Below are 26,371 nucleotides of genomic sequence, written 5' to 3'. Positions count from 1 at the left end.
ATATGTACACATAATTTAGTCCATTTAAGTTAGGAATTAAACCTATTATATTTTTTGGGCAAATGATACTTGCCATCTACACCCCTAAGAAAGATTTTGAATCCATCACTAAGTAGGACTAATGCTTAACACATGGAAATATAAAAGGAAACATCTCCAATATGAACCTGACAGATGGATAGTGTGACATGAAAAGCCTGGGAACAGAGAAAAGTATAGATCAGGGTCATGCAGATATGCACCAATCGTGTATCGTGTACCTTCAGGAGCTAGGACATAAATTACTTGCATTTTGTTGCTATCCCTTTAGACCACCAGGAACGTAAAAGTGTATTCCTGATAATATAGCACTAGCATACAACTGTTTTTTGGTCAAAAAAGTTCACAAAATATGAAGGTTTACAATACTCTTCTTGACTCAAAAAAGAAAAGTACAATTCTTTGATCCCAGAGAATTATGCTAAAAGAGAATAGATTCCTTGTGCCGTTGACCACAAGTATTTCAGCCGCAATTGCTGAAAGCAACAATTGTGGACAAATAAAAATGAGGCGGGCCCACAAAAACAAAGGCACCGAAAGTGGAAAGCGGGCACCGAAAGGTTAGCACAGTAAAAAAAAAATTATAAAATTAGGAATAGTATTTTCCCAGCCACTATAAATAGGCGCAAAATTCTTCAGGAAAAATCCATTCCAGAAACAACTTCACATATAGAAGAGTGAGAGAAAAAAATAGAGAGTTTCTTCTTGTAAATCGAGATTGCAACTCCAAAATTTTTTCTCATAGTGGATTATTCTATCATTACCCGTGGTTTTTACCCCAATTTCATTTAGGAGGTTTTCCACATAAATCTATGTTCTTTTTTATTACTTCCACTCTACTATTCACTAAAACCCTGCTCTATTGGGCACCGGGTTTGTCCCAACAAGTGGTATCAGAACCTAAATTAATGTGCGTGTAGCTACTTATCGTATGCTCTGTGCCTGCCACCAAAGGTGGATCCTCCATATTAGAAAATAAGTTAGATTATCATTTATCATTTGAAGGCGACATATACTATTCATAGATACTATTCACGAATACGGTACTGTTCATAAATACGATACTATTCATAAGCACAGTACTATTTAAGGATATGATTATTGTTTATAAATACAGTTATTGTTTACGTGAAATAGTAAAAAGATACTGTTCATGGTAAAAGCAATAACGGTAAAGTTTAAGATCGAGAAATTCAACAAGAGTAAATTCTCACTGTGAAAGTTAAAGATAAAGGCTATCTTCAGAGAAGATTGCCTAGCGGCCATCGGTGCAAGGCCATATGACATCACAGATGATAAGAAATAGAACGAGATGGACAGGAATACTATTGCAAATCTCCATCTGACATTAGCAGATGGGGTGATTTTAAGCATAGAGAAGACATCAAAGGAGATTTGGGATACTCAAACAAAACTATATGAGGCAAAATCCCTACACAAGAAAATCTTCTTAAAAACGAGACTTTACACTCTTAAGGGTGGCGAAATCTACATCAATGACCGACCATATCAACACCCTAAACACACTATTCTCCCAACTAGCAACCTTAGGGCATACAATATGTGTGAATAAACGTGCATAACTTCTACTTCAGGGTCTACCTAACTCGTATGATCAGCTCATCATCAACCTAACAAACAACGTCCTCACGGACAATCTAGTCTTCGACAACGTTGCAACCGTTGTTCTGGACGAAGAAAATCAACGCCGGAATAAGGAAGACAGGCAGGTAAGTTCGCAACAAGCGAATGCCTTATCGGTGACGAGAGGAAGATCAACGGAACGTGGCTGTAGTGGGAGTCAAACCCATGGTAAATCAAAATCAAAAAGTAAGAAGAATATCAAATGCTACAATTGTGACAAAAAAGGGCACGTGAAATCGGAGTGTTGGCATAATAAGAAAAGTGATGATAAAAAATCTTCAGAGCTATCAACATCTCAAGGATGCGTTGTCAACACGTCAGATGATGGTAAAATTTTATATAGTAGAGCAACCATTGTTGATGAAGGCAGAAAAAAATTTGCTAATGTATGGCTTCTAAATTCAGCAACCTCCTAGCACATGACCTCCCGGAAAGAATGGTTCCACAAATATGAACCTATCTCAGGAGGATCTGTATTCATGAACAATGATCATGCCTTGAAGATTTCTAGTATTAGCACAATCAAAATCAAAATGTTTGATGGTACAATACGAACCATTAAAGATGTACGACATGTGAAAGGCTTAAAAAAAATCTGTTATCTTTAGGATAATTAGATGAGCTCGGATGCTAGACACATATAGAAAATGAGATCATGAAGATTGTTAAATAGGCGCTTATTATGATAAAAGGAGAAAAGATAGTTGCAAATCTATACATGCTCAAGAGAGAAACCCTGCAGGAAGCTGATTCATGTGTGATATTAACTAGCCATGGAGAAGAACAAACCATGATGTGGCATCCAAACTAGGCTACATGTCAGAACGAGGCTTAACGATTCTCTCGGATCAAAAGCTGCTTCCTGATCTTAATTCGATAGCTCTTCTATTCTGCGAGCATTATGTTACAAGTAAGCAACATTGGCTAAAGTTTAACATATCGAGTTCTAGAAGCAATGCTATTTTGAAACTAGTTCATTCTGATGTATGACAAGCACCAGTTACATTCATGGGAGGAGCAAAATATTTTCTTTTGTTGATGATTACCCCAGGAGATGTTGGGTGTATCCTATCAAGAAAAAGACGGATGTGTTCTCAACCTTTAAAGCCTACAAAACACGAGTCAAGCTTGAATCTAAGAAGAAGATCAAGTGTTTAAGGTCAGATAATTGAGGAGAATACATAGACGATGATTTTTTTATATTTTGCAAGCAAGAAGGTATCAAAAGATAATTCAGTACTACTTATACTCCTCAAGAAAATAGAGTGACGGAGAGATGAAAAAAACTTTGTTGATAAAAGAACAAGAACAATATTGGCAACTGCAAATCTGGATAGTCTTTTGGGCTGAAGCAGTAAAAACCGTCTGTTATGTGGTGAATCGATCTCCATCAATCGCAATATAGTTAAAGACACCGATGGAAATATAGACTAAGCCAACTGATTATTCCAACCTCTATATATTTGGAAGTCTAGTGTACGTAATGTACAATGCCTAAGAAATTACAAAGCTAGATTTAAAATCCAGAAAATACATATTTTTCGGGTATGCTGACGGAGTAAAGGGGTATCGCTTGTGGAGATCCCACTACCCGCAAGATTATCATCAGCAGAGATTACCTTTATAGAGAATCAACTACAAAATGAAGAAAAAAACATTTTAAGGAAGGACTCAGAGACTATAGCTGTTCAGGTAGAAAATGATTCAAATTCTTCTGAAGCAACTCCGAAGCATGATGTACAAGAAGTAATCGAGTTCAAGGCTCCAGAAATTCCAAGGTCAACTCGTGAGAGAAGACCACCGACTTGGCACTCGGAGTATATTACAGAGAGTATTGCTGCATACTGTCTTCTAAGAGGATGGAGAGTCATCAACTTTCCATGAAGCTATAAACAACACAGATGCATCTTTGTGGATGATAACAATGTAGGAAGAAATTGAAGCTCCCCATAAGATTAAGACTTGGGTACTGTGCTACTACCATAAGGAAGGAAAGCTATTGAAAATAAATAGGTCTACAAGATTAAGTGAAATGGAGATGATTAAGTGGAGCGATATCATGCTAGATTGGTAATAAAAGGATATGCTCAAAAAGAATGTATTGACTTTAATAAAATATTTTCTCCTGTATTTTAACTTACAACAGTCCGAATAGTCATAGCTATGAGCGTTATATTTGACTTACATCTAGAGCAACTAGATGTAAAAACATTTCTTCATGGATATCTTGAAGAATAAATTTATATGATCCAACCAGAAAGTTTCGAAGAAATGAAAAAAGAGAACTTGGTTTGCAGATTGAACAAATCTCTATACAGCCTAAAGCATGTGCCGAGGTGTTGGTACAAGAGATTTGATCCATTCATCATGAGCTTTGGATACAACAGACTTAATTCAGACTCTTGTGCATGTTTTGAAAGGTTTGGTAAAAATAACTTTGTTATCTTATTATTGTATGTTGATGACATGTTGGTTGCAGGCCCTAACAAAGATCATATCAAAGAATTAAAAGCATAGTTGGCTAGGAAATTTAAAATGAAGGACTTCGGATCTGCAAACAAGATTCTAAGGATGCAAATTTACCGAGACAGAATTAATAGAAAGATTTGTCTTTCTCAAAAGAATTATTTGAAGAAAACATTACGACGCTTTAACATGCAATATTGTAACTCAATTTCTACCCTTCCTGTTAATTTTAAGTTATTCTCCACTATGAGTCCTAGCAGTGAAGAAGGAAGGATGGAGATGTCTCGAGTATCGTATGTATCAACACTGAAAAGTTGAATGTTCGTTATGATTTGTACAAGACCAGACATTACACAAGCAGTAGGAGTGGTTAGTCGATACATGACAAATCCTGATAAAAAGCATTGAAATGTTATAAAGAGGGTCCTAAGATACATTAAGAGAATCTCAAATGTTGCATTATGTTATGGGGGATCAAATTTTATTGTCAATGGATATGTTGATTTTGATTATGCAGGTGATGGTGATAATAGCAAATCCATCACAGGCTATGTGTTTGCATTTGCTGGTGGAGCTGTAAGCTGGATTTCAAAACTGCAGTTGTGGCTACTTTAACAATAAAAACAGAATATGTAACAGCTACACAAGCTAGTAAAGAGGCGATATGATTGAAGATGGTGCTGGAGAAACTCGGGTATGAATAAAAGAAGATTTTTCTATTTTGTGATAGTTAAGTGCAAAGCACTTAGCAAGAAATATAGTTATTCATTCAAAGACAAAACACATTTGAGTTTAGTACCACTTCGTTCGTGAGAAAGTGAAAGAAGAAATAGTGGATATGCAGAAAATTCACACAAAAAATAACCTCACATACTTTTTGACAAAAATAATCAATATTGATAAGTTTATTTGCTATCGATCCTCTTATGATCTGTCGGAGACGTGAACAACATGAAGACGACAAGATAGAAGGAATAGTGTGAAAATAATGATTGATATTCAATCAAATCTTCAAGTGAAAGATTGTCAGTCGCAATTGCTGACAGCAACAATTGTGGACAAATAAAAAAGTGACGGGCCCCACAAAAATAAATGCACCGAAAGTGAAAAACAGGCACCGAAAGGTTGACATAGTAAAAAAATTATAAACTAAAGAATAGTATTTTCCCAGCCATTATAAATAGATCCAAAACTCTTCAGGAAAAATTCATCCCAAAAACAACTCCATATATAGAAGTGAGAAAAATAGAGTTTCACCTTGTAAAGAGAAGTTGTAACTCCAAAGTTTTTCCTCATAATGAATTATTCTATCCTTGCCCGTGATTTTTATCCCAAATTCATTTAAGGGGTTTTCCACGAAAATCTGTGTGTTCCTTTTTATAACTTCCACTCTATTATTCGCTAAGACTGCTCTATTAGGCCCCGACTTTATCCCAACAAAGTACATCATCGTTGTTGAAATTGTTCTTTATTGTTGAGTTCGGAGTTGGAGGGAGCTCCGTTGATGTGGAACTCAACTCGTTGGCGAGGGGTCGCCTCGTTGATGAGCTAAAGGGTGGAGCTTTTGAGGCAAGGCAAAAAAGTGCCAGCACGAGATCGAAGTTCAAGTGCTATATGGCATAGAACTCTTGGATTAGAAGAGTTTGGCACGATGGCGCGGGACTAACTCATTGCTAGCAGCCATAGCACGCAGCTAATGCAGGAACCAAGGGGGGCTGAACCTAAGTGTGGGCTAAACCAAGAAGAGAACCGAACCCTTGTAATGTTAGAGAAGGAAACCTAATTATAAGATGAAATTTGTGCTCCACATGACATTAGCCCACGCGGGGCTAGATGTAATTGTACAGCTGTTAAAAGAGCATTAAATGACTACATAGTGTCTTTTCAGAATTTCATCCCACGGGTACTACAGTTCATCATCACACGAAGATACTTTAGTCAGTCTCATTAAATATAATTATGGTGATACAACTTTGACCCCGAGAGGCTAAGATTATGGCTACGCACGAATAGCATAGGGGCGATCTTCGATAGTGCCATGCTCTATACTAGTATACTACAGCGCCATTCATGTGCAATCATTGGCATTTAATGTAAGAGTAGTCACCATCACTGATTTGTCGCCCCCACGAACCTCAGGCAAAGTTAAGCCACATGGGGCTAAGCTTGTACGAAGTAAACAACCATGCAGGGCAAGCTCACGCAAGGCTAAGTGCCACTTGGGTCTAAACTTGTTTTGAGCCCATTCTGCCTTTAAGTTGAATTCAGCATTGTTTTTTACTTAGGATCTCTTGTACTCTTGTATCCTTAGCCAATTTGATTAGTCCAGTGGGTCATGTTAAATGACCAAAGTGCCCTTGGTGGGGCTCATGCTGTATTGGGTTAATCTAGTCTGACAATTTTGCATTTTGCATTTTTTAATAGCTACAACAACAATATATCAAGTCATGTGGTTGTTTCCTAGAGGTACAAAAATACATAATTGCAGTAGTTCATGGAATCACATCCTATCGTAGGCCTACACAGGTTTAAAGATATTTATTGGTGAAATAATAGATTGGAAAAATAAAATTGTATATAAAGTCCTATGTAGAAGGTACATCTGAAGTAGTTGATTCATGACTATATGGCATATACTTTGTATGACCGTACTACTAGATTAGCAAAATAACAATGGATATAGGTTTTTATATGAGAAGGCACATCTCAAGAGTCTTTTCCCATAACATACTGAAGAACTGTGCTGAGACGCATTTAGGGGGGGGGAAAGAGAGCTGATATCCATCAAAATGTGCCAAGAAAGGGTGGATACCGTGTATGGAAGACAAATCAACTAAAGAAAAGATATTTTTGGTCAAAATCTTACCACCATAAGATTATTAACGTCATCAGGGGCCACCCTACCATCACGATGGTTAAATGAGTTAATAAAGGAGTATATAACTGTAATAAACACTAATGAAACCAGTGTTTTCAATGCGCGAGACGTAATGCGGGGCGCAAAGTCATTTTACACGCACATGCCCAAGGCGCAATACAATGCGTGCACCCGAGCGAAGCGAGGCACACTCCAGACCACAAAAATTTTGAAGACATACAAGATGCACAAAAAAATATAGTTGTGAAATTTCACATAGAAAATGTCAAGGACGCAAGATAAATAAAATATATACTACCAAATTACAAGATAAAGTTTTAATCATTGAAGCAAATCAAGTTATCCATCAAAACAAAGTACCTAAGCAGCTAGAACACTTAAGGAGTTCACTAACATCAAAGCAAAGCAATCTAATAAAACAAAGCAAATAAGTAGTAAAATAATAGCCTAATGACTCTAATCATCATCATTAACATCATCATCATCCCCTTCAAAGGGAATATCCTCCTCTTCAGTCTCCTCCTCATCATTAAACTCCTCTTCATCTTCTGACTCGGAAACTAGCTCCTCCTCCTCGATAATGAACCAATACCACTCGAAGATCCTTGAAACCTACTAGTCGATCTTAAATATATATCATCATCTTCTTCAGCTCCCATCGCATCTCCTACGACACCATATGTAAGGTTATCCTCGCCCTCCACCAAGTCATTCTCTGCATTTTCACCTTCATTGAATTGCCCTAACAACCACTCATTACTTTCATCTATATCAACCAACTTAATCGGATCAATAGAATCTTTGCAGTCAAATCTCTCCTTCATAGCTTGGTTATATTTACAGTAAACTAGATCTTGCAACCTCTTATCTTATGATCCAATCTATTTCTGTTCTTGGTGTGTATCTGTAATTTATACAAATCAATCAAATCAATATCCATATCTCTAAGGGAATTGAATCTATTTTGTTCAATAAAATAAAACTAATCGTACTTGCTCAAAAGTAATCTAAATTCTTTCGCAGTCAGAGGAGCAACAAGTAAGGCTGATGACTCTAACAACAAGCTTCTGTAACTCTGGTGCTGATGCACCATAAGACTCCCACCAATCAGCTGTCAATTTAAATAGTATGATTAGTAGTGTATTTCCTATAAAAAATCTAGTCAATTGAGGGTTTATATTATGTATATTTACCTGGAGACTTCTTCTTTCTGTTTTTCTTAGTTATCTCTATGCCAAAAAGACCCCAGCATGCCTGTATATATCCAACTGTCTATCAACCTTGTCTTAGTCTTGTGTGGGGACCATCTTCTCAATGACTTGATAAAGACCTTTCATAACTTCGTCATCCCCTTGGATGTTTGGATGGTCATAGAAAAATGTAGGATTAAGGTAATATCCTGCAACATGCAAAGACTAATGAAGCTGATCGTGCCACCTCTTATCGATGATATCAAATACCTTAGAACATTTTGTTGAATCATCAACAAAGGCTTTAACAATAACCTCCTTTGCTCTATCCATCGCCTCATAAATGTATCCCATAGCAGGCTTCTTGTCACCATCAACAAGTTTCAGAACACCAACGAGAGGAGCCGTGAGCTTGAGAATACGAACGATGTTATTCTAGAAAGATGGCATACGAACTATCTTTTCAGCTGATTTGCCATTTGAATCTCTTGCCCACTTATTTTGTCTTTATTTCTCCAAATTAAACATCTTTCTGAGATTATTTTTTCTGTCAATTGATGCTTGACAAAGTCATAAATGACGTGGCAAATCGTGTCACAACCGGTCTAAGAAGCTCTCCGTCGTTAGCTTCACCTCTCATCAGCTTCAAAACCCACGCATGTGAGTAGATGAATCCCATCAACTCTATAGCTCGACTCAAGGTTAGCTTCACAAATGATAGTTTACCAATATCCTTGAGCATAAGATTAATACAGTGAGTAGCACATGGAGTACAAATAAATGTGGATACTCTTTTTCCAATTTCGCTCCTATAACAAAAAAAATGAAAAAGATCAATATCAAAGCATCCTAACATAGCAAAGGATTCATAACCAAAATAAAATCAATTGCTTAAATTTTACCTGCATATTTAAGACTAGAATGGTTATCTGTGATGATATGAACAACATTCTAAGGTCCTATGAGCTTAATCTGCTCACTAAGTATCTCAAACATTCGGTCACCCGTCTTGATCTCATCAGAAGCATCAATATAGGAATGAAACACCGTACCATGAAGAGAGTACATAAGAAAGTTGATCAATGTCCTCCCATTTCTGTCACTCCAATCATCTGACATGAAAGAATAACTTTTGATATCTCACACCTCCTTATGAGGTTGTATCAGATCATTGGTGTATTTTTCCCCCTTTTTAAGCGAAGGCTTTCTCAAATGGTGTAATGTCGGAGGCAAGTTAAGCCCAAAAGCCACCACAAACTTTAACATGATTTTGAAAGACCTAAGACAAGCCGCATTAAAGGGAATGCCGGCTTGATACCACCATCGAGTTATGTCTTGATGCACTTTAGCCACTGCATCTTTGTTGAGGCTTTCTTCAATACACGTTTACCTTAACTTGCGCCTTCTTTCATCCTTGGCGACCTCTAGAGCGGGATCAAATGTAAGAAATGCATCCATCGACCCCTTCCTCTTTGGGCATGTGGAAAATCCCACAATGTGCAAGCCAACACTCACCGTTCCTCTTGCCGTTACCGAAGATGACCTAAGAATCGTCGAGCCTCTTGCTCTATCTCTAGATTCTTGTATTTGCTCATCTTCAAGCTCCTCATCATCGATCTCCACCATGTTCTCATCTCCAAGATTAGGGAGATAATCAACTATAGCTTGTTGTCTTTTAGCTATTTTTTGTCTTTCTTCATAATCATTTAGCTCTTCAACCACATCGGAAGGGACTTTTTGACAAAACCTCACATTTTTGGGGTTTCCTATCCGTCCCAATTAGATGATCTTTTTATTGGGATATGCCGCCATTTGTGATCTAGTTACAAAATATGCACTTGTGTCTATTTGCATTCGCATCATCAACTAATGAAGTATATTTCCATGTAGGATTTTATCTTCTAGCACCACCCGCTGATGAAGACATATCTATACCAAAACACATATATGCATTATGCAACAAAATTCATATATTTACAAATAATATAGTATATAGATTTAATGAATTAAACTTGTACGTTAATTTTCATTTAATCATGCAAATTATTCAAACTTTCATACTAGTATATTGCATCACTAACAACTATATTGCTAAATTTTATTATTCAAACTTTCATACTAGTATATTGCATCACTAACAACTATATTGCTAAATTTTATTTTCCTCTTTATAGGTTACAAATGGCGAATCAACTAGTGCATCACTAACAACTATATTGCTAAATTTTATTTTCCTCTTTATAGGTTACAAATGGCGAATCAACTAGTAGCACTACACCTAGCATCAAATAGCAAGAATCAACACTCGCAGTCTTACACAGGAAATCAAATAGTAGCACTAGTACTACACCAATAAGCTTGAATAATTTCAACAATTATAACTAATATGTATTAATAAGAAGCAAGCAATCAGTTCATAATATCATGACTCTGCATATTAATATTAAACCAAAGAAAAAATAGTTAACAGTCAAGAGCGATATTAATAAAAAAAATTTAATTAAGAACTAACATCAAGGAAGAGCAAGTTAGTTAACATTAAATCTCTCTTTGTAAGTTAGTTAACAATAAAATCAAATCAAGTTTAGAATAGTGAACTTAATTAAGAACTGATACAGTGAAGCTTGAAAGAGTGAAGATACTATAAGTCTATAACTAATTCATCAAGTTCCATTCTCTCTTAACAATTAACAGTCAAGACTCAAGAAATATCTCAGCAATCTCTCTGTTAACAATTAACAATCAATAACTTAATTAAGGACAAAAAAATAACAACTCACTCTTAACAGTTTATACTTAACAGACAACAACTAAAAACTCAGATTTTAAGTTTAGTTGCAAATGGACAGGGAATATCAGCAAGAAGGGTGAAGAGAGAACACAAAACGAAAAAAGAAAAGAAAAGAAGGACCAGAAAAACATCGGTAAGGAGAAAAAAAAGGAAAATAAAAGAAAACAAAGAGAAAGGAGAAGAAGAACGTATCTGCTGCTCGCCGTCTGCCGATTGCCGCTCGCCATCACCGATTGCACCACTTCATCGTCGATTGCAGCTCGCCATCGCCCTTCACCGCTCGTCTTTACTGCTTGCTGTTGCCAAGTGAAGACTGCAAGGAGAAAATGAGAGAAAAAGTGGAAGAAGGAAGCGGCAGAACCCTAACATCTCTTTTTGGTTTCGGGTTTAAGTGGGAAGCGGATTTGTACCCAATAACCCACTGAATAAAATTGGGATTCTGCCCTGTTACTGAGGCGCACGCCTTGCCGAAGGCGGCAGGCGCTACGACGCGCTCCCCAAGCGCGCGCTCGACGCAAGCGTAGCGCCCCACACCTGCTGTGGGGCGCTACATCACTACGTCGAAGCGCCTCGCGCCCAAGGCACGCACCTGAATATGCCCTTAAAAACACTGAATGAAACAAGTTTTAGAATATAATTATGACACTGACATGGTTATGAAAACACAATGGATGTGTCATCTAAATCATAAAGGATCAAAGGCCTTATAAAGAAAACTCTTAACATGAGGATGAATAATTGTACATCACATATTATATGGAGACCAGAACACCATATCCCAAGGGTTTGTCTCGGATTTATATGCTTTGCAATTGCCTTCACATACTCGGCAAACCTAATAACATGAACCGTTTAAGTAAACTTTACATCTTATGGATGAGACAATGAAGCTGGATGGAAATAAGTCTTCCAGTTTATATCACACTTTGTATTGTTTCCACATCAAGGCAATCAAGAAAAGTGATGAATACAAGTAGCTGTGTCATATACAATGGTGTTGGAAAATTTCAACATAACGGCAAGCAAATATATACTTGTGTGTACAGCAATTCGCATTGACTTGACTGATGAACAAATTGGGCCAGAGAGCAAATAGAAAGTATATAGAATATGGGAGATATGTCAGCATTTCTTTCTATATACAAGAATTGACCCTTCACCTAACTAACTAGGTCTCAAACAATTCGCACCTGCTAAGCATGGATATAAAGACTACCAGAGAAAGATATCTTAAAAGTATATCAAGCATTTCAAAGGTTAGTCTTAGGACATCCTTATATATCTTTAAAAATAGTGGATATCATGAAAGAACTTCCAATATACGTTGAGGTCATAAAACTACACCCTTACGTTGTATAGTTAAGAAGAGGGTTGTGCCATGATGGCATTAACCACTACTTAATGAGGTATATAATTAGGAGGATGGAGGCGATGAAAATGTTACCATCAAGAAAACCAAAAGAAAATATTAAACATGTCCATGATGCAGCAAGACATGCTTAATACTATGTGACCCCACCTATGAACCACAGACATTATTGAAGTGGCTAGCCCTCAAGGAAACACTTTTTGAAGAATATCACCGAGAAGTCGTTTAACACTTTCAAAATAGGTATAAATATTTACATTAAAACCCTACCTTCAATTTTATATCTACATCTTATCTTCATCGAATGCATGTTCAGGCAACTGCAAACTTTTTCAAAATCATTCAATATTTTTGGTACGAATTGGACCTACCAACAGACCTTCTCTACGAGCTTTATTGTGCTTTACAGATCAGATATTGGTTATGGTTTTATCTTTGATAGATGCCACAAATAGCTCATTGTTGCATCACACGTCATGTACCATGATAACCTGCCCTACACATGTTTGTCACAGTTCTTCATAAACATTACTGATCTACTGAAACAGAAACGCAACGACTTAGGAGAAGATATTCAGGTCAATCCACTACTTGCACGTTCAACTACCAAATTCTAGACATGGAAGAAGAATATTTCCTGTTCAATAATTTCAGGGCGGGCAAGCAAAGGATGCTTATTTTACACTAAAATAGCACGTTTCATTTTGCGGGTGCACACAATAACGAAATGAAGCACCAGCTGAAATAAGCCACAACAGTAACAATAGATCAATGTTAACTCCATCCAGCCAAGATTGCCAATACTTGGTCAATTTACTGTGAAACAAACAAATAAGCAATGCAAGTAGCATCAAAATGTTACTATCAAGACATTAAGTTAGAGTGCAACATAATTCAAATGCAGAAACTACGTCCAGTGGGCACCATTGCTCTTATGACTATAGGGCATGCCAAGCCAACAGCTTCATCTACCTTTCACATTGTTATTCAGCAGTAGATGCAATAAAGAAGAGCAAATGAACAAACTCCAATATAGCATGATAAAGATATATAATCCTACAGATCCTCGTTTATCACTTTATAGCATTAGTAAGAACAAAACGTAGAACATGTACTAAAAAAGAAAGAGATCGAGAAATCGACAGATAGATACCTGACTATGTTGTCATGCTGCATTTCCTTAAGCAGTGAGATCTCTCTAATAGCGGTACTCGGGACACCCTCATCTTGTTGCTCCAATCTTATCTTCTTCAGTGCTATTGTATCATTTGTGAGACGATCTCGAGCTTTGTACACAACACCATAAGTCCCTTCCCCAATCTTCTCCACTTTCTCATACTAATACAAAAAAAAAAAAAAATCATCCACATTACCTCTAGAATACCATACTTTTGCGCAAACAAAAAAAAGAGAAAAGAAAAGTCCATGGCCGCTCACCTGATCCATTTGATCCAAACTCCACTTCCTGATATCAAAAACCTAGCATCAGTCAAAACGCTGCAATCGTCATCAACCGACGACAAACAAAACGATCGGAATCCGATCCAAGAAAGTAAAATAAAAACAGCATTTATCTTGACCAAAACCCTAAGAATCCATCGAAGTAAAGCCATCTACATAGCATTTCTACTCCGATCAGAGCTTGATCGCTCAGAAACTCGAAAAAATTGAAAATAAACAGTAATCGAGCTCGCGATTTAGGATCGGATCGCTGTGGCGGCAATAAAAAACGATCTAAATCTAGCAATCTCATGCGCGCGAATCGAGAAGCGACTAAAGAATGCACAAAGACTATAATCGAGAGTACGAACCTCTGAGTCCTTGGAGCTAGGGTTTTGACCAAAAGAAACGAGGGTCTTGATTATATCGCCCGCTTTCTCTCTCTTCGTTTGAGGGGGAGGCGCGGGAGAGAGCGAGCTGCTTTTTATGCCGCCCTCTACTTTCTCTCTCCAGAGTCGTCGTTTTCAGCGGACCACGGTCAATTTCTCTGAGCCTCTCTCTCTTTCTACGTGACTTAATCTAATTTAATTATTGTTCTTATTTATACTAAAATGGGAACAGTTGGCGCTAATTAGGATTAGTAGTGGAGACAAGAAATTTGATTGGCCAAGTCGGGGTTGTTATGGCGCTGGAGCGCAAGAGACACCGCTTTGAGAGCCGTGCGCTGCTTTTGATGAAGGCTTTGTTGGATTTTATTTTCTTCTGAGGCAAACCTACCACCCGAAATGATGAGGAGTTGACAGGCCACGTGATTTGATTGAAATTAAAGTCCCCTGCTTGAGGTTAGTGTTCGGTGTAAATGGGCCATAACTAGTTAATGGACTTTGACCTAATTAGGGTTTTGATAGATGGGCCTTTGACTAACAAAATTTTCTGGGTTTGCGGTTCCCACGCGGTTGCCAACAATATCAGGCTGTTTGGCAATTGACTTTGTATTCTGGATTTATTACAAAGTCAAAAATCGAGGAAATATATAAAGTTTTTTAGTGTCTGTTCAGAGGCTGTTTGGTTGATTTCCTAGAATCAAAGAAAAAGAAATATGACAAGGGTATCACTAAAACTTTTATTTCACCTATTTCCTCAAAAAGTTTCATGAAATGGGTTTTTCTTAAAATTGTGTCATATACTCTAATAAAATAATGACAACTCATCTCATCTCTTCTCTTTTCTTTACAACTCATCTCATCTCTTCTCTTTTTTTACTTTTAGGAGGTGAACCAAACAAAGAAAAACCTATTATAAGAAATATGTTTCCCATAATAGATTTCTTTTTTTTAACCAACCAAACAGAGCAACCATGGTGTTTCCTTTGTTTCAATTTTACCAAAACAAAAACACCAAGAATTTGAAAACAGTGGTGTTTTCATGGAAAAACCAAAACGCTTGTGGGCAAAGGGTAAAATAAAACACTTATCTCCAAACACCTCATATATAATATATTAATAATGCTTGCTATTATATATTAGAATACTAGAATATGGGGATCAAAAAAATATATTAGAAGACACAATATTTGTACTATATGATATTATATTATAAGAAAAATATTATATTAAATATAATATGTTTTTTAAATTACTATGATATACTAAAAATATTAATACTATTAATTACTTAATATTGTAATATAAATAGTATATGATAATTACTATAATTTACATATTAATTAAATATAATACAATATATTATTGTATAAAATTTAGTATTTTGATTTATTATATTATAATATATACATTTATCATCATAATATGTTTTATTATAATTACTATGATATACTAAAAATATATTAATACTTATAATTAATAAATAAAATCATGATATAAGATATTATATGATAACTACTATATTTTTAGTAATTCGTTGAATATATTATACTATATTATACTATATATAGAATCTAATACTATAATATATTATATTGTAAGTAAACAATTTTATGTAATATTATATATTACAAGTGGTGTAATATATTAATAGTATATAATACTATTAATTAATATAATATACATCTATTATGATAATCATATGACATACTTTAATATATTTCATTGTATTATATTATTAAAATATAATATCTTATAATAATTCAATTGTTAATTTAATTTATTATATATAATAGGTTATATTATAATAAACATATGATAATATAATATAAAAATTAATATATTCTATTCTTAACATAATATATTGTATATTATCATTATATTCTAATAATTATTATATTCTAATATATTATATTATCAAATATTATATTGTAGTTTACGTAATTAGTAATATTAATGTATATTTATTGTAATATAATATGTTATACTTTAATATATTAACTATAATAATAACTAAGTTAACTATAATATATTATAGTTAATATATATTTAACTTTGATATATTAACTATAATAATAAATAACTTATAATAACATATTATCTTATTATAATATAATATATAGATTAATATTATATTTTAGAAATTAATTAATATAATAAGTTATCAATTTGTTTAATATATTATATGAACACTATCTTTTATATTATATGTTTCATATAATATAAAATAATGTTATAATATATGTGTAGGAATGGTCAAACTTGAAAGTACCTTAGAGGGGGTGAATAGGGTATTTGCTAATCTAATCCGATTAATACCAAATTAAACTTATTACCAATATCCTATTAATTATGATATACAACAAGATATACAAGCAAGAATATGCAATGAGATAGTAGGCGATATAAGATATGAACAATAAGAGCAACAAACGCAAACACAACGAAATTGATCACAAAGTTCGGTCTACGTCTCCGCTCCTCACTCTCGAGGAGAATCTCCACTATCTCAAATTAATCTACACAATCGGTTTTCAACGTTCACCGACAAACATTTACAACTCACATACTTGCAATCAAACAAAACACCCTCTAAGTGTTGGCCTAGCCCGTGTCACCTTCCTGAAGTGCTTGGAATTACGACCTCTCCCTTGGATTTATAACCGACGTCACTCCTCTTGGAATTGACCCAGTCTCTCACCAACCACTTCTCTCGGTGTCCTTGTGTATTACAACATGTTCTCATAATGATAAGCTCAAGTAAAGATTTTTGTTCTCTACAATAAATGAGAATGAATTGAAGCTCACACTCAATAAATCACTCATAACCCAAAAAATACAATATATGAAATATTAAAGCTCAAAGGGTGTGTGTAAATAATAAGTAATGATAATAATTAAACTCAATTCAATCTAGCATAAATAAATGAGAAACAAAATGATATGATAAGCTAAAAGAAGGGAGTTTAGAAAAACTTCAACAATGATGAACAAGAGATGTAGAGCTTAAGGTTGAATTCCTCAAAATAAAATTTCGATCCTTCTCTTGTGAAACTTTCTTCACATAAAACACTATCAAACTTTCTTGAAAACTCAGAGAAAACAGCCCAAAACTTGTGTGAAAAACCTTAAAAATGACCAAGGCAAAAGGGGTATATATAGCCCCAATTCACTACAACAAATTGCACTTTTCCCAACGCTTATTCCCGACGCATGGTTAAAAACGTCGCCAAAAATTATGTTTTTCCCGACGCTTTTAGTTAGCGTCGGCAAAAAATATATATTTCCCGACGTTTATAATTAGCGTCGCTAAAAGTGTATATTTTTAGCGACGTTTTAACTTAGCGTCGGTAAAAGTTATGGATTTCCCAACGTTTTTTCATTTTCGTCGGCAAAAGTATAGCTTTTTAGCGACGTTTTAGGATTAGCGGCGCTAATAGTGTACATTTATCGCGACGTATTAGGCTAACGTCGCTAAAAGTATTCTTTTCCCAACGTTCCTCCTTGCGTCGCTAAAGGTTACATTTTTTACGACGCTTCTTTATTTATCAGCGTCGCCAAACACCCACCCCCACCCCAAATTTTCCCCACTCGTACAAAGGAGGGAAAATTCCCCCCATTTATTTCCACGAAGAGCTAAAAAACCCCACCCCCGTTCTCTCTCTCATCAGAAAATTCTCCCCATTTATTTTCTCTGATCTGAAGTTCGCCGCCTTCGTCGAAGCTCACCGCCGCCATCGTCAGAGATCGCCGCCTCCGTCGGAGTTCATGATGCCGGCCATAGCATAAGGCAGCTAAGGTCTCTGCCTTGGGCCTCATGTTGGGAAAGGCCCACCCACCCATAACTTAAGCTAAACCCTAAGTTCCTAAGTCCTAACCCTATTTTGTCTCCAGTTTCCCACTCCCGCCGCCTCCTCCTCTCTCAGACTCAAATCTCAATTCATCATCCGCAGGCCAGGACCGCAGCTCTGAACTCCCAGTCGGCCATTCCTACTCCGGGTCTCTCCGACGGCCAGGACCGCAGCTCCCAGCGACTCTCCCTAAGCTCCTCTTCGTTCCTACTCCTCCCTCTAGTCCTCTTCCTACTCCCGACACCGACAGCGGACAGCCGAGTTTGAGTCCCGCTTCTCTCACCGCTAGCCACCTGGCCCACCTCCGCAGTCCGCAGCCCGCTCCCAGGACCCGGCCTCCCACAATCCCACTCCTAGACTCCCACAGCATGCCCAGCGGCCTCATCTCTGGCGGAAAAGTCTACGGCATCGCCGGTACTCGATTCTTAGAGTTTCTCTAATTTTTTTAATTGACGAAATATTGACGAATTTGGTGATGTTTGTGGTTTTTTGTTAGGTTGTATTAAGTTTCTGGAGTCCTATTATTTGATTCTTGTGACCAAGATGAAGCATATTTTGAGCAGACAATTTTTTGAATGGTTAATGGTCAGATTCTCTTAACTGAACAACTCCTAATTTCAACTAATAAGCAATATATTTATCACATTTTTATTATCTTTAGCATTCCATGAATATGTAGTGAAATATTTTTATGAGTATTTGGTAAGATTGGCTGTAATGTAATTGTTGTGGTTCAAATTTACAATGTTTTCTGTTATTCGTGAATAAATCCTAAGAAATATTCTAGTTATAGTTCAAATCTTTGATAGTGCAAATTACTGTAATTTAAACATATGGATAATTCAAAATTTTAGGTTCTGTTGTTCGAAGGGTTATCGATATGTATATATAGCCCAGGCGTGTACACCACACAGTTTATCCTAATTATGTTTCTTGCTTTTAGAGTAGTATCATTATACTTGTAATGGATTTCAATGTTTGTTATGTCACAAGATGAACAATCTCATGCTGATGAACTCTTCCGCTTTTAATGTGGCTGATTAGTCTCTCATGATTTTCTATATTCCAGGCAATATCTGAGGTGAAGGAGAACTTACATAAAGATTTAAATAAGGAGCCAACAGAAGGCGAATTGGCAGCTACAGTGAACATGACTGTGTCGGAATTAAGAAAACATATAGAGGTTGGTCAAGCAGCAAGGAACAAACTAATCAAGGTACTCACATAATGTGTCAATATCTTATGATGTTTTCCTAGAGAAATATCTTATTTAATGTTATGTGCTAGAATCAAATTGAATCATAAATTTGGTTTCATCTTTGTTGGTCTATGTAATTTCGAATACGACCAATACATACAGATATGAAATTCACTAATTCTTACTTTTCATCCCCTTCCTTTATTTGAAGGAAAGAAAACTCACCTTCGATATAACTTTTAGAACGTCATTTTACCTAATAATATGTTAGAAAATATTGAATATAAAACTTTAATTAATTTTGCAGCTCAAATGGTAAGAAGAATGAGATAAAATCTATTATGAGTTGTATCATTTAGGTCTCATCTAATATTTCGCTTTGGGCCCCAAAATTCCTAGGTACGGCCCTGAGTTCATCGCCGCCTTCGTCGAAGTTCACCGCCGCCTCCGTCGGATCTCGCCGCCTCTCCTCATCCTCCTCCCGCTCAACGAGGAGGATCATGAGATCGAGTTGCAGGAACATTTCAAGGTACTGAATTTGCCCTATTTTTTTTGGTATCTTATTAGTTTTCATTTGCTTTGAGTTGTAACCCTAGGGTTTCTATTGGGGCATGATTCTTGAATCTGTGCTTTTATTGTCTACGAAATATTTGAGGAAACAAGTAAGTTTTTAACTTCATCTCATGGGTTGATTCTTTAATTATACACATCTTACCTTATTAGAGTATTTGATTCACTTACTTATGCTCTAGCCAGAGAACCCCTATTAAGAAACTGAAGTTGTGCATATTCTAAGGATGTTAGCATCTTGTGTTATTTCTAGTTACTTCTGGGTACATGCAAATACAAATGCAATTGAAAAGGATACAATATATAAACCTTCGATATAATTCTCATTGTGAATTTTTGTGATCAAAGTACTTCATTGAAATGATAGGCTCCATAAACCATTAACATCCACATCATTTTTTGTCTCCTTGTAAAGGTTTCACAAACACAGTGAGAATTTGTAGGCATAAAAGTAGATATTTAAGATAATGAGAAATTTGAAGGACAAGGAAAACATTTTAGTTGATGACACTTTAGATTTAATAGGTTATCTATTAAGATTCTTGTTTAGAAATTAGTATTTTACTTCTAATTCTAGCTTTTGGAGGGATGGAATGTGCAAAGAGTTAGATCTCGAAAAATTTCAGACAACTTTGGGTTGTTATCGATGAATATGGACAAAGTATGACCATTTCGACATGAAGTTGTGCAGCTCGGATACACGAAGCAGACTTGACACTTATAGCTATAGACGTTCTTTCCTATGTACCTGTTTTGATATCTCAGTGTATCCTGTATGTATCAACATGCCTATGTTTGTGTCTGTGCTTTTTCGAATCCAACAGATATCTTTAGGAGTAATAAATAAGTCACCCAATTGAGCTGAATATAAAGAGATAAAGGAGAACAATCATTTAAGGTATGATCCATTGGTAACAGATCTGTATAGGACCAAAAATCACAAGGAAATATCCATTGGGATTTATATATCGAACTAAAGGGAAGAAATTTCCATATAGACAAAAGAAAAGGCTGTAAATTTCACCACATTTTTGGATAAAACCAGAAGTCTTATTCCAATATTTAGCATGGAAGAGAACTTTTTTTACATCTAAAGATAGCTTAGGAAGTTTGGCTCAGGTTCTATATTGTTGCCCATTCAAAGGCTAAGGTGTGAAGTGTATGTTCTGTCTTAAATGAACAATGAAGTGGACTTGGTTTATTTGAAACAGAATTTCCAATTAACCCTTTCCCCTCACAGTCTCTTCCATGCTCTTTCCTTTGGTTCTCTCTTTATATTTTTGCATTGACAAATGTGTTTAGCCACCAACAGCACAAAAAACCAAGCTTCAGGGCAGCATGAATTATGTTAACTGTGGGGATGGTTTTGATTCATTGTGTTGGTAATGTATTGATTTAGTGTGATATAAGAAAGGAATTACTATTATTTAGATGGAAACATCCTTAGAATATGCTAGAACAATTAGATACTTTCATGTTTTGTGGACTGGTATTTGATATATGAAATTTTTGAACATTGTGAAGACCAAATCTAACCACATTTGTATGATTGATGTTTTGCCTTGTTCTCATCCTATATCATGATTTTTCGCTCAAGATTTTGAAGTTATTTAGCCATGGTAATTGGGGGCTGTTTGATAGCTGCAGGAAACTGAGTAGGAATGAACAGTGGATGATTTTGGATAAACAAAAGAATAAGGATAATAAAATTACAGACAGAGGAGGGCTTCACACCCAAAGGCTCCACACCCAAAAGCAACTCACATGCCTAGCGCTTGACACGAGTTTGATATAGATGGGTCCACCCTTGGAAGCCTGGGTTCGGGTTAAGCTGAATAAGTTTCAGTCAATCCAACTAGTGAAACTTAACTGATCACAGTCTTTTAGATATTACAAGTGAAACATTTTTCATTTCTTGTTCTCAAGCTGGTGGCTTTTTCATCTGATCTCAAAGTGTTATCTAATGATCTACACGCATCTAGTTCTATAACATGAATTAAGCAATTATACAGACATAACAAGTAAAATCAGGTGCCAAGTCCTAATTTGTAGTCTTGCGGATAAAATATGTTTAAATCAATTAGAAATTGTTCTTAGCAAGGAATATTATGGTCCCAAACCTCTGTTCAAGGGTTGTATTACAACCAATGACAATAATATCAGTTTATAAAATTGAATGGGAAAAGTTAGGTTCCATTGACTTTGTTGAAACCTTAGTTCTTTAATATTCACCCATAATTCAGGAGAAAAGACATTATCTTTTATTCTTTGATTTCATTTGGTTTGGTTGTTAATAGCAATTTTTGGATAATTATATTCGATTATTTGAATCCATATAATAACTATTTCATATATAAGTGCAGGAGAACTTTGATAAGGCTTCAATTATCTGTCCTGAGTGCGAGGTGGAGGCTTTAGGGGGTTATGCTAGTAATACTCCAGAGCATTTTAGTGCCAAGATAAACAGATTGAAACAGAGGCTTCAGCGTGAAAACATGAGGTTGGACACAGCTGAACGATATTGCTGATAGGAGGGTACATTTATAGTAGTTAACTTTATTTGAATTTTCTTTCCAAATATGACGAATCCATTGACGATCTCAGAGTCATGTATGAGAAAAAGGAGCGTAAAATTTTAAAAAGACAACAAATGTATTCAGCTTTCCGTAACAAGTTAATTGTAAGTTCCTAGCTCCTCAATGGTAAGACTAGCATCTTAGGGCTTTGATGATGAGCTTCACCTTACTTTTTAATGCTAGCAATTACTTGTTGTATAGATATTGAGCCTGTACATTTTGACTCTTTTTGGATGATATTCTATTTCATTTTCAACCTTAATGAAACGACAATCTGGCTAGATCTATCTTGTTCATCCAATTTTCTGGAAAAACAAAAATAATTAGGAAGCTCTTCACTGCATAATGCACAAACTTTTATAGCTAATAGCTTGGGCATCATTTAAACTGAAGCATCTAAAGTCTGACGACTAGAGCTTTTCATAGTCCTTTCCACTCCCCTAACCATACTATGATATACATTCCAGTTCTTTGATCCCATTAACTCCATTGACATTGTCTTATAGGTTTTTTATCTTTAGGGGACTATTTTGAATGTTTTTTCCACCTTTAACATCAGAAGTGTAACTCATACAGGTTTGAAGACATTTGGCATCAGAAGTGTTTCAAATACATACTTAATGTTCTTTTTATCTTTCTAGTTCACAGCCAAATATCCTCCATAAATCTATAATCCAAAAATTGAATCACTATTTGAATGTTCTTTTTATCTGTGCAATGAATCATGGAATTCGGCTAATGTTTGCCAGAGTAGCATGTTTTGCTCAGCTTGGTGGGGAGAATCAGTTACACTCGGGTATGTAGAATTTGCTCTATTCAGTACATTTCTCTGGATGTTGTTGTTCTGGATTTGTTTCCTATGGCCTAGACGGGGAAATGCTTTCCGGGAGACTGTCTTGCTGTTATTGGTTTTGCTGAACATTCCTACCAAGAAGTTCCTGTCCTACACTGTATGCGAGAGACAAACACTGTTGCAGATGCACTATCTAAACTGGGCCATGTTCTTCCTCAAATCCATTTGTTCTTTGTAATTAATGATACAAATTTGATATTGTTGTTTCTAGTTTTCTTGTTGTAATCTGTTTTTGAGAGACTTTATGTACTTGGGTATGCAAGAGGAAGTTTGTAAATTAACGCTTTTAGCGCTCAAGGGGAAATGGAAAAATAGACTTTTATGTTGATGTGAATGGGATCAAATTTTTTGTGGATGTTCAGATTCGGTGTAGGTTTGTATTTGACAGAGAATATATTATTTTTGGCGATGCAAATTAGTGTCGATAAGCGTTAGTAAAAGTAACGCTTTTGCCGACGCTATATTTAGTCGCTAAATGTAACACTTTTGCCGACGACATATTATGTCACCAAAAGTAATATCTTTTAGTGACGCAATCTTGCGTCGACAAAAATACACTTTTAGCGACGCAGAATGGAGCGTCGCTAAAAAGCTAATCTTTGGCGACGCATGGTTTACGTCGGCAAAAGTGTAGCTTTTAGCGACGCAGAATAGAGCGTCGCTAAAAGCTACACTTTTGCCGACGCAAATCATGCGTCGCCAAAGATAAGCTTTTTAGCGACGCTCCTTTCCGCGTCGCTAAAAGTATACTTTTGCCGACGCATTACCCTTTGCCGACGTTAAGTACGTCGCCAAAAATGCAAGATTTCCCGACGTCGTTTCGCATATGGAAAAAATCAGCATGCTTTTGCCGACGCAAAATAATATGCGTCGCTAAAAGATGTACTTTTCCCGACGCATGTCGCGTCACTAAAAGTGTACTTTTGGCGACGTAGTGTATTTGCATCGCCTAATACTTTCCTTGACGCACTTTTGGCGACGCGTTAGCGACGCTGTATTTTGCGTCGGGAAATATTTTTCCAGACGTTTTTTAAACATTTGCCGACGTTTTTGTTTCGTCGGCAATGTTATATTTTGTTGTAGTGCAAAAATCACACCTGCCAAAAACTAGCCGTTGGCTGAAAAACGTTTGTCAGTCGACTGATGACGTCATCGGTCGACCGATAAGGTGACCGTTGGCAGATTTTGGTAGTTTTTGAAATTTTACGTTGCTAGCTTTCTAAAATAAATTAAAAATAGCAAATCAACTCTAAAAACCATAAAAGTTCGGGAAATGTTTGTAAACATGATGATAAGCATGTTAGAGAAAGAATTTCCAAAATATCGCTTCCCATTTGTGAGCAATTACTGTTTTAATACAGATATTTCAGATTCTGAAAACTACCGAAACACTTGATTTTGTAATATCAATTTAACATAGTAAATCAACTCCAAAATAGTAAAAATTTGGTAAATGTTTATAAACATGATATTGAACATGTTAGAAAAAATTTCTTAAATTTCATTTTCTATTTGCAAAAACTCATTTATTTTGCAAACCGGTTGAAAAATACGAAAACATCAAAACTTAATTGTCACGCCTCGCTTTCCAAAATACCCGTGAATCGGAACGTGAACAAGCCCGCGATGTATTAGATTGAGGAGAAATATACACTAAATTTTTTTCTTTTTTTTCTTTTCTTCTCAATCTAATACGCTAAGCGTTAAGCAAAAGAATATCAGTCACAGGTCCCCGATCACAATAGCAAGAATATAAGAATAACCCAAAATAAAAAAAATAGATATATCATCAAAAGTAGACCATCCTAGACATAAAAAAATATGGGTCAAGCATACCTTTATTATAAAAACGGTCCAACTAGGAATATAAAAATACATAGTCCATAATAAAAAAAAAGTATTGCTAGAAAATACGAAATTCATCATCAAACTAAGAAAAATATGGCAAAAGAGTTCTAATGTTCCACAACTACTACAGAAGAAAACCACTACGCTTCAGTTTGTTCTTCTACTCCCTCAAAAAGATACTCCGATTGGGCACACACTGGCTCTGCTGCATCATCAAACTAGACTTGTCCATCCCCTAAGTCTGACGCACACTAGAGAAAACAGGTGTACGTCAGCGTGAATGGCACACGGCAAGATCCCACATAGAAAAATGAAGTGGTCGAACGACCCATGCTATGACAGTAATAACAATAATAGGAAAGACAATGGTACATACAACTAGAAATTTACTAAATCAAGATGTAATCCTCTACTAAACATGATAACATACAACTATATTGTTATTACTGAAAGACTGGTCCACCTCTTAAATAGATCCAAGTTTGCATTATCGGAAGACTGACTGTTCATCATCCCCTACGCGCATCTAATCCCGTGAAACGGGCGGCTAGAGGACTATACGCAATCCAATCTCAGCCTGGTTCGAACTCAGGCAAAGCTCAGGTGATGAAATAGGTCACGAACTCAAGTGGCGAAACAGGTCACTTGGTCCAACAAACCAACCTCAGGACTAAACAGGTCACTAGTGCGAGCCTGAAAGTTAAATCAATAATCACATTCGATCATGCGAACCAAGACTTTCTCATCCCAACTCTTTTCATTTTTCTAAGTCAACGATCACAATCCCTATTAAAACTCTGGTTCACCACCTAAACTCAGTCAACACACGCACACATATCACTAGGTCTATTCATGACACATGAGGCCACTAAATCATGAACTACTAAGGGTTCTCAATCACAATAAAGAGATAATAAATTAAACTAATTCTATATAAAAACATCATGGCATGTCGAATATATTAACATAAAGATCGTAAGACATGAATAGTAACTACGAACAAATACGGAATGCATGAACCGTGTCTACAACAACATAAATACACACATAAACAAATCTTGTTAATATCTCACTACTGGGGTGTCCAAACTTTTCATGCAAGTTATCCGTAATTAAGTAATCTCTAACATAATAATACGGTAAAAGGAAACTGGAAACCGATGTCGTTTTACACATGAAATGTCGTGCTTTACGATTATCAGTTATACTATCATAATTAATTCAAAAAAATATTCCTTTTCCAAATAATTTCTTTAAAAAATTATTTCTCATCAT

The 26,371-nt window shown here is 35.8% G+C and overlaps 2 protein-coding genes across 5 annotated transcripts in view; one reads left to right on the top strand and one right to left on the bottom strand.

The window, feature by feature from the left end:
• Nucleotides 1–14,513, bottom strand: part of LOC109824926 (cell division control protein 2 homolog A-like) — a 32,384-nt gene extending 17,871 nt beyond the window's left edge. The window contains exons 1-3 of one of the 2 annotated variants that reach the window (XM_020391554.1): nt 14,189–14,513; nt 13,815–13,856; nt 13,531–13,715 (exon numbers count right to left, since the gene is read on the bottom strand). In XM_020391554.1, coding sequence (XP_020247143.1) covers nt 13,531–13,715; nt 13,815–13,823 — 194 coding nt within the window. In that variant the 5' untranslated portion in view covers nt 13,824–13,856; nt 14,189–14,513. The remainder of the gene's footprint in view (nt 1–13,530; nt 13,716–13,814; nt 13,857–14,188) is intronic. The other variant, XM_020391553.1, reaches the window with a different exon arrangement.
• Nucleotides 18,238–23,582, top strand: LOC109825258 (RNA polymerase sigma factor sigE, chloroplastic/mitochondrial-like). Of its 3 annotated transcripts, none has more exons than XM_020392072.1 (5): nt 18,238–18,465; nt 18,548–18,636; nt 19,121–19,267; nt 19,649–19,778; nt 23,145–23,582. In XM_020392072.1, the coding sequence occupies exons 1-4, from the start codon at nt 18,420–18,422 to the stop codon at nt 19,658–19,660; spliced, it is 294 nt and encodes a 97-aa protein (XP_020247661.1). In that variant the 5' UTR covers nt 18,238–18,419; the 3' UTR covers nt 19,661–19,778; nt 23,145–23,582. The 3 variants fall into 3 exon arrangements, 2 of the variants coding, with proteins under 2 accessions (XP_020247661.1, XP_020247660.1); XM_020392071.1 differs by having other exon boundaries at nt 22,183–23,582; XR_002242949.1 differs by lacking the exon at nt 18,548–18,636 and having other exon boundaries at nt 22,183–23,582.

This window comes from Asparagus officinalis, chromosome 10, assembly GCF_001876935.1.
Source record: "Asparagus officinalis chromosome 10, Aspof.V1, whole genome shotgun sequence".
Lineage (NCBI taxonomy): Eukaryota > Viridiplantae > Streptophyta > Magnoliopsida > Asparagales > Asparagaceae > Asparagus > Asparagus officinalis.
This window is presented reverse-complemented; position numbering and strand designations above follow the sequence as displayed.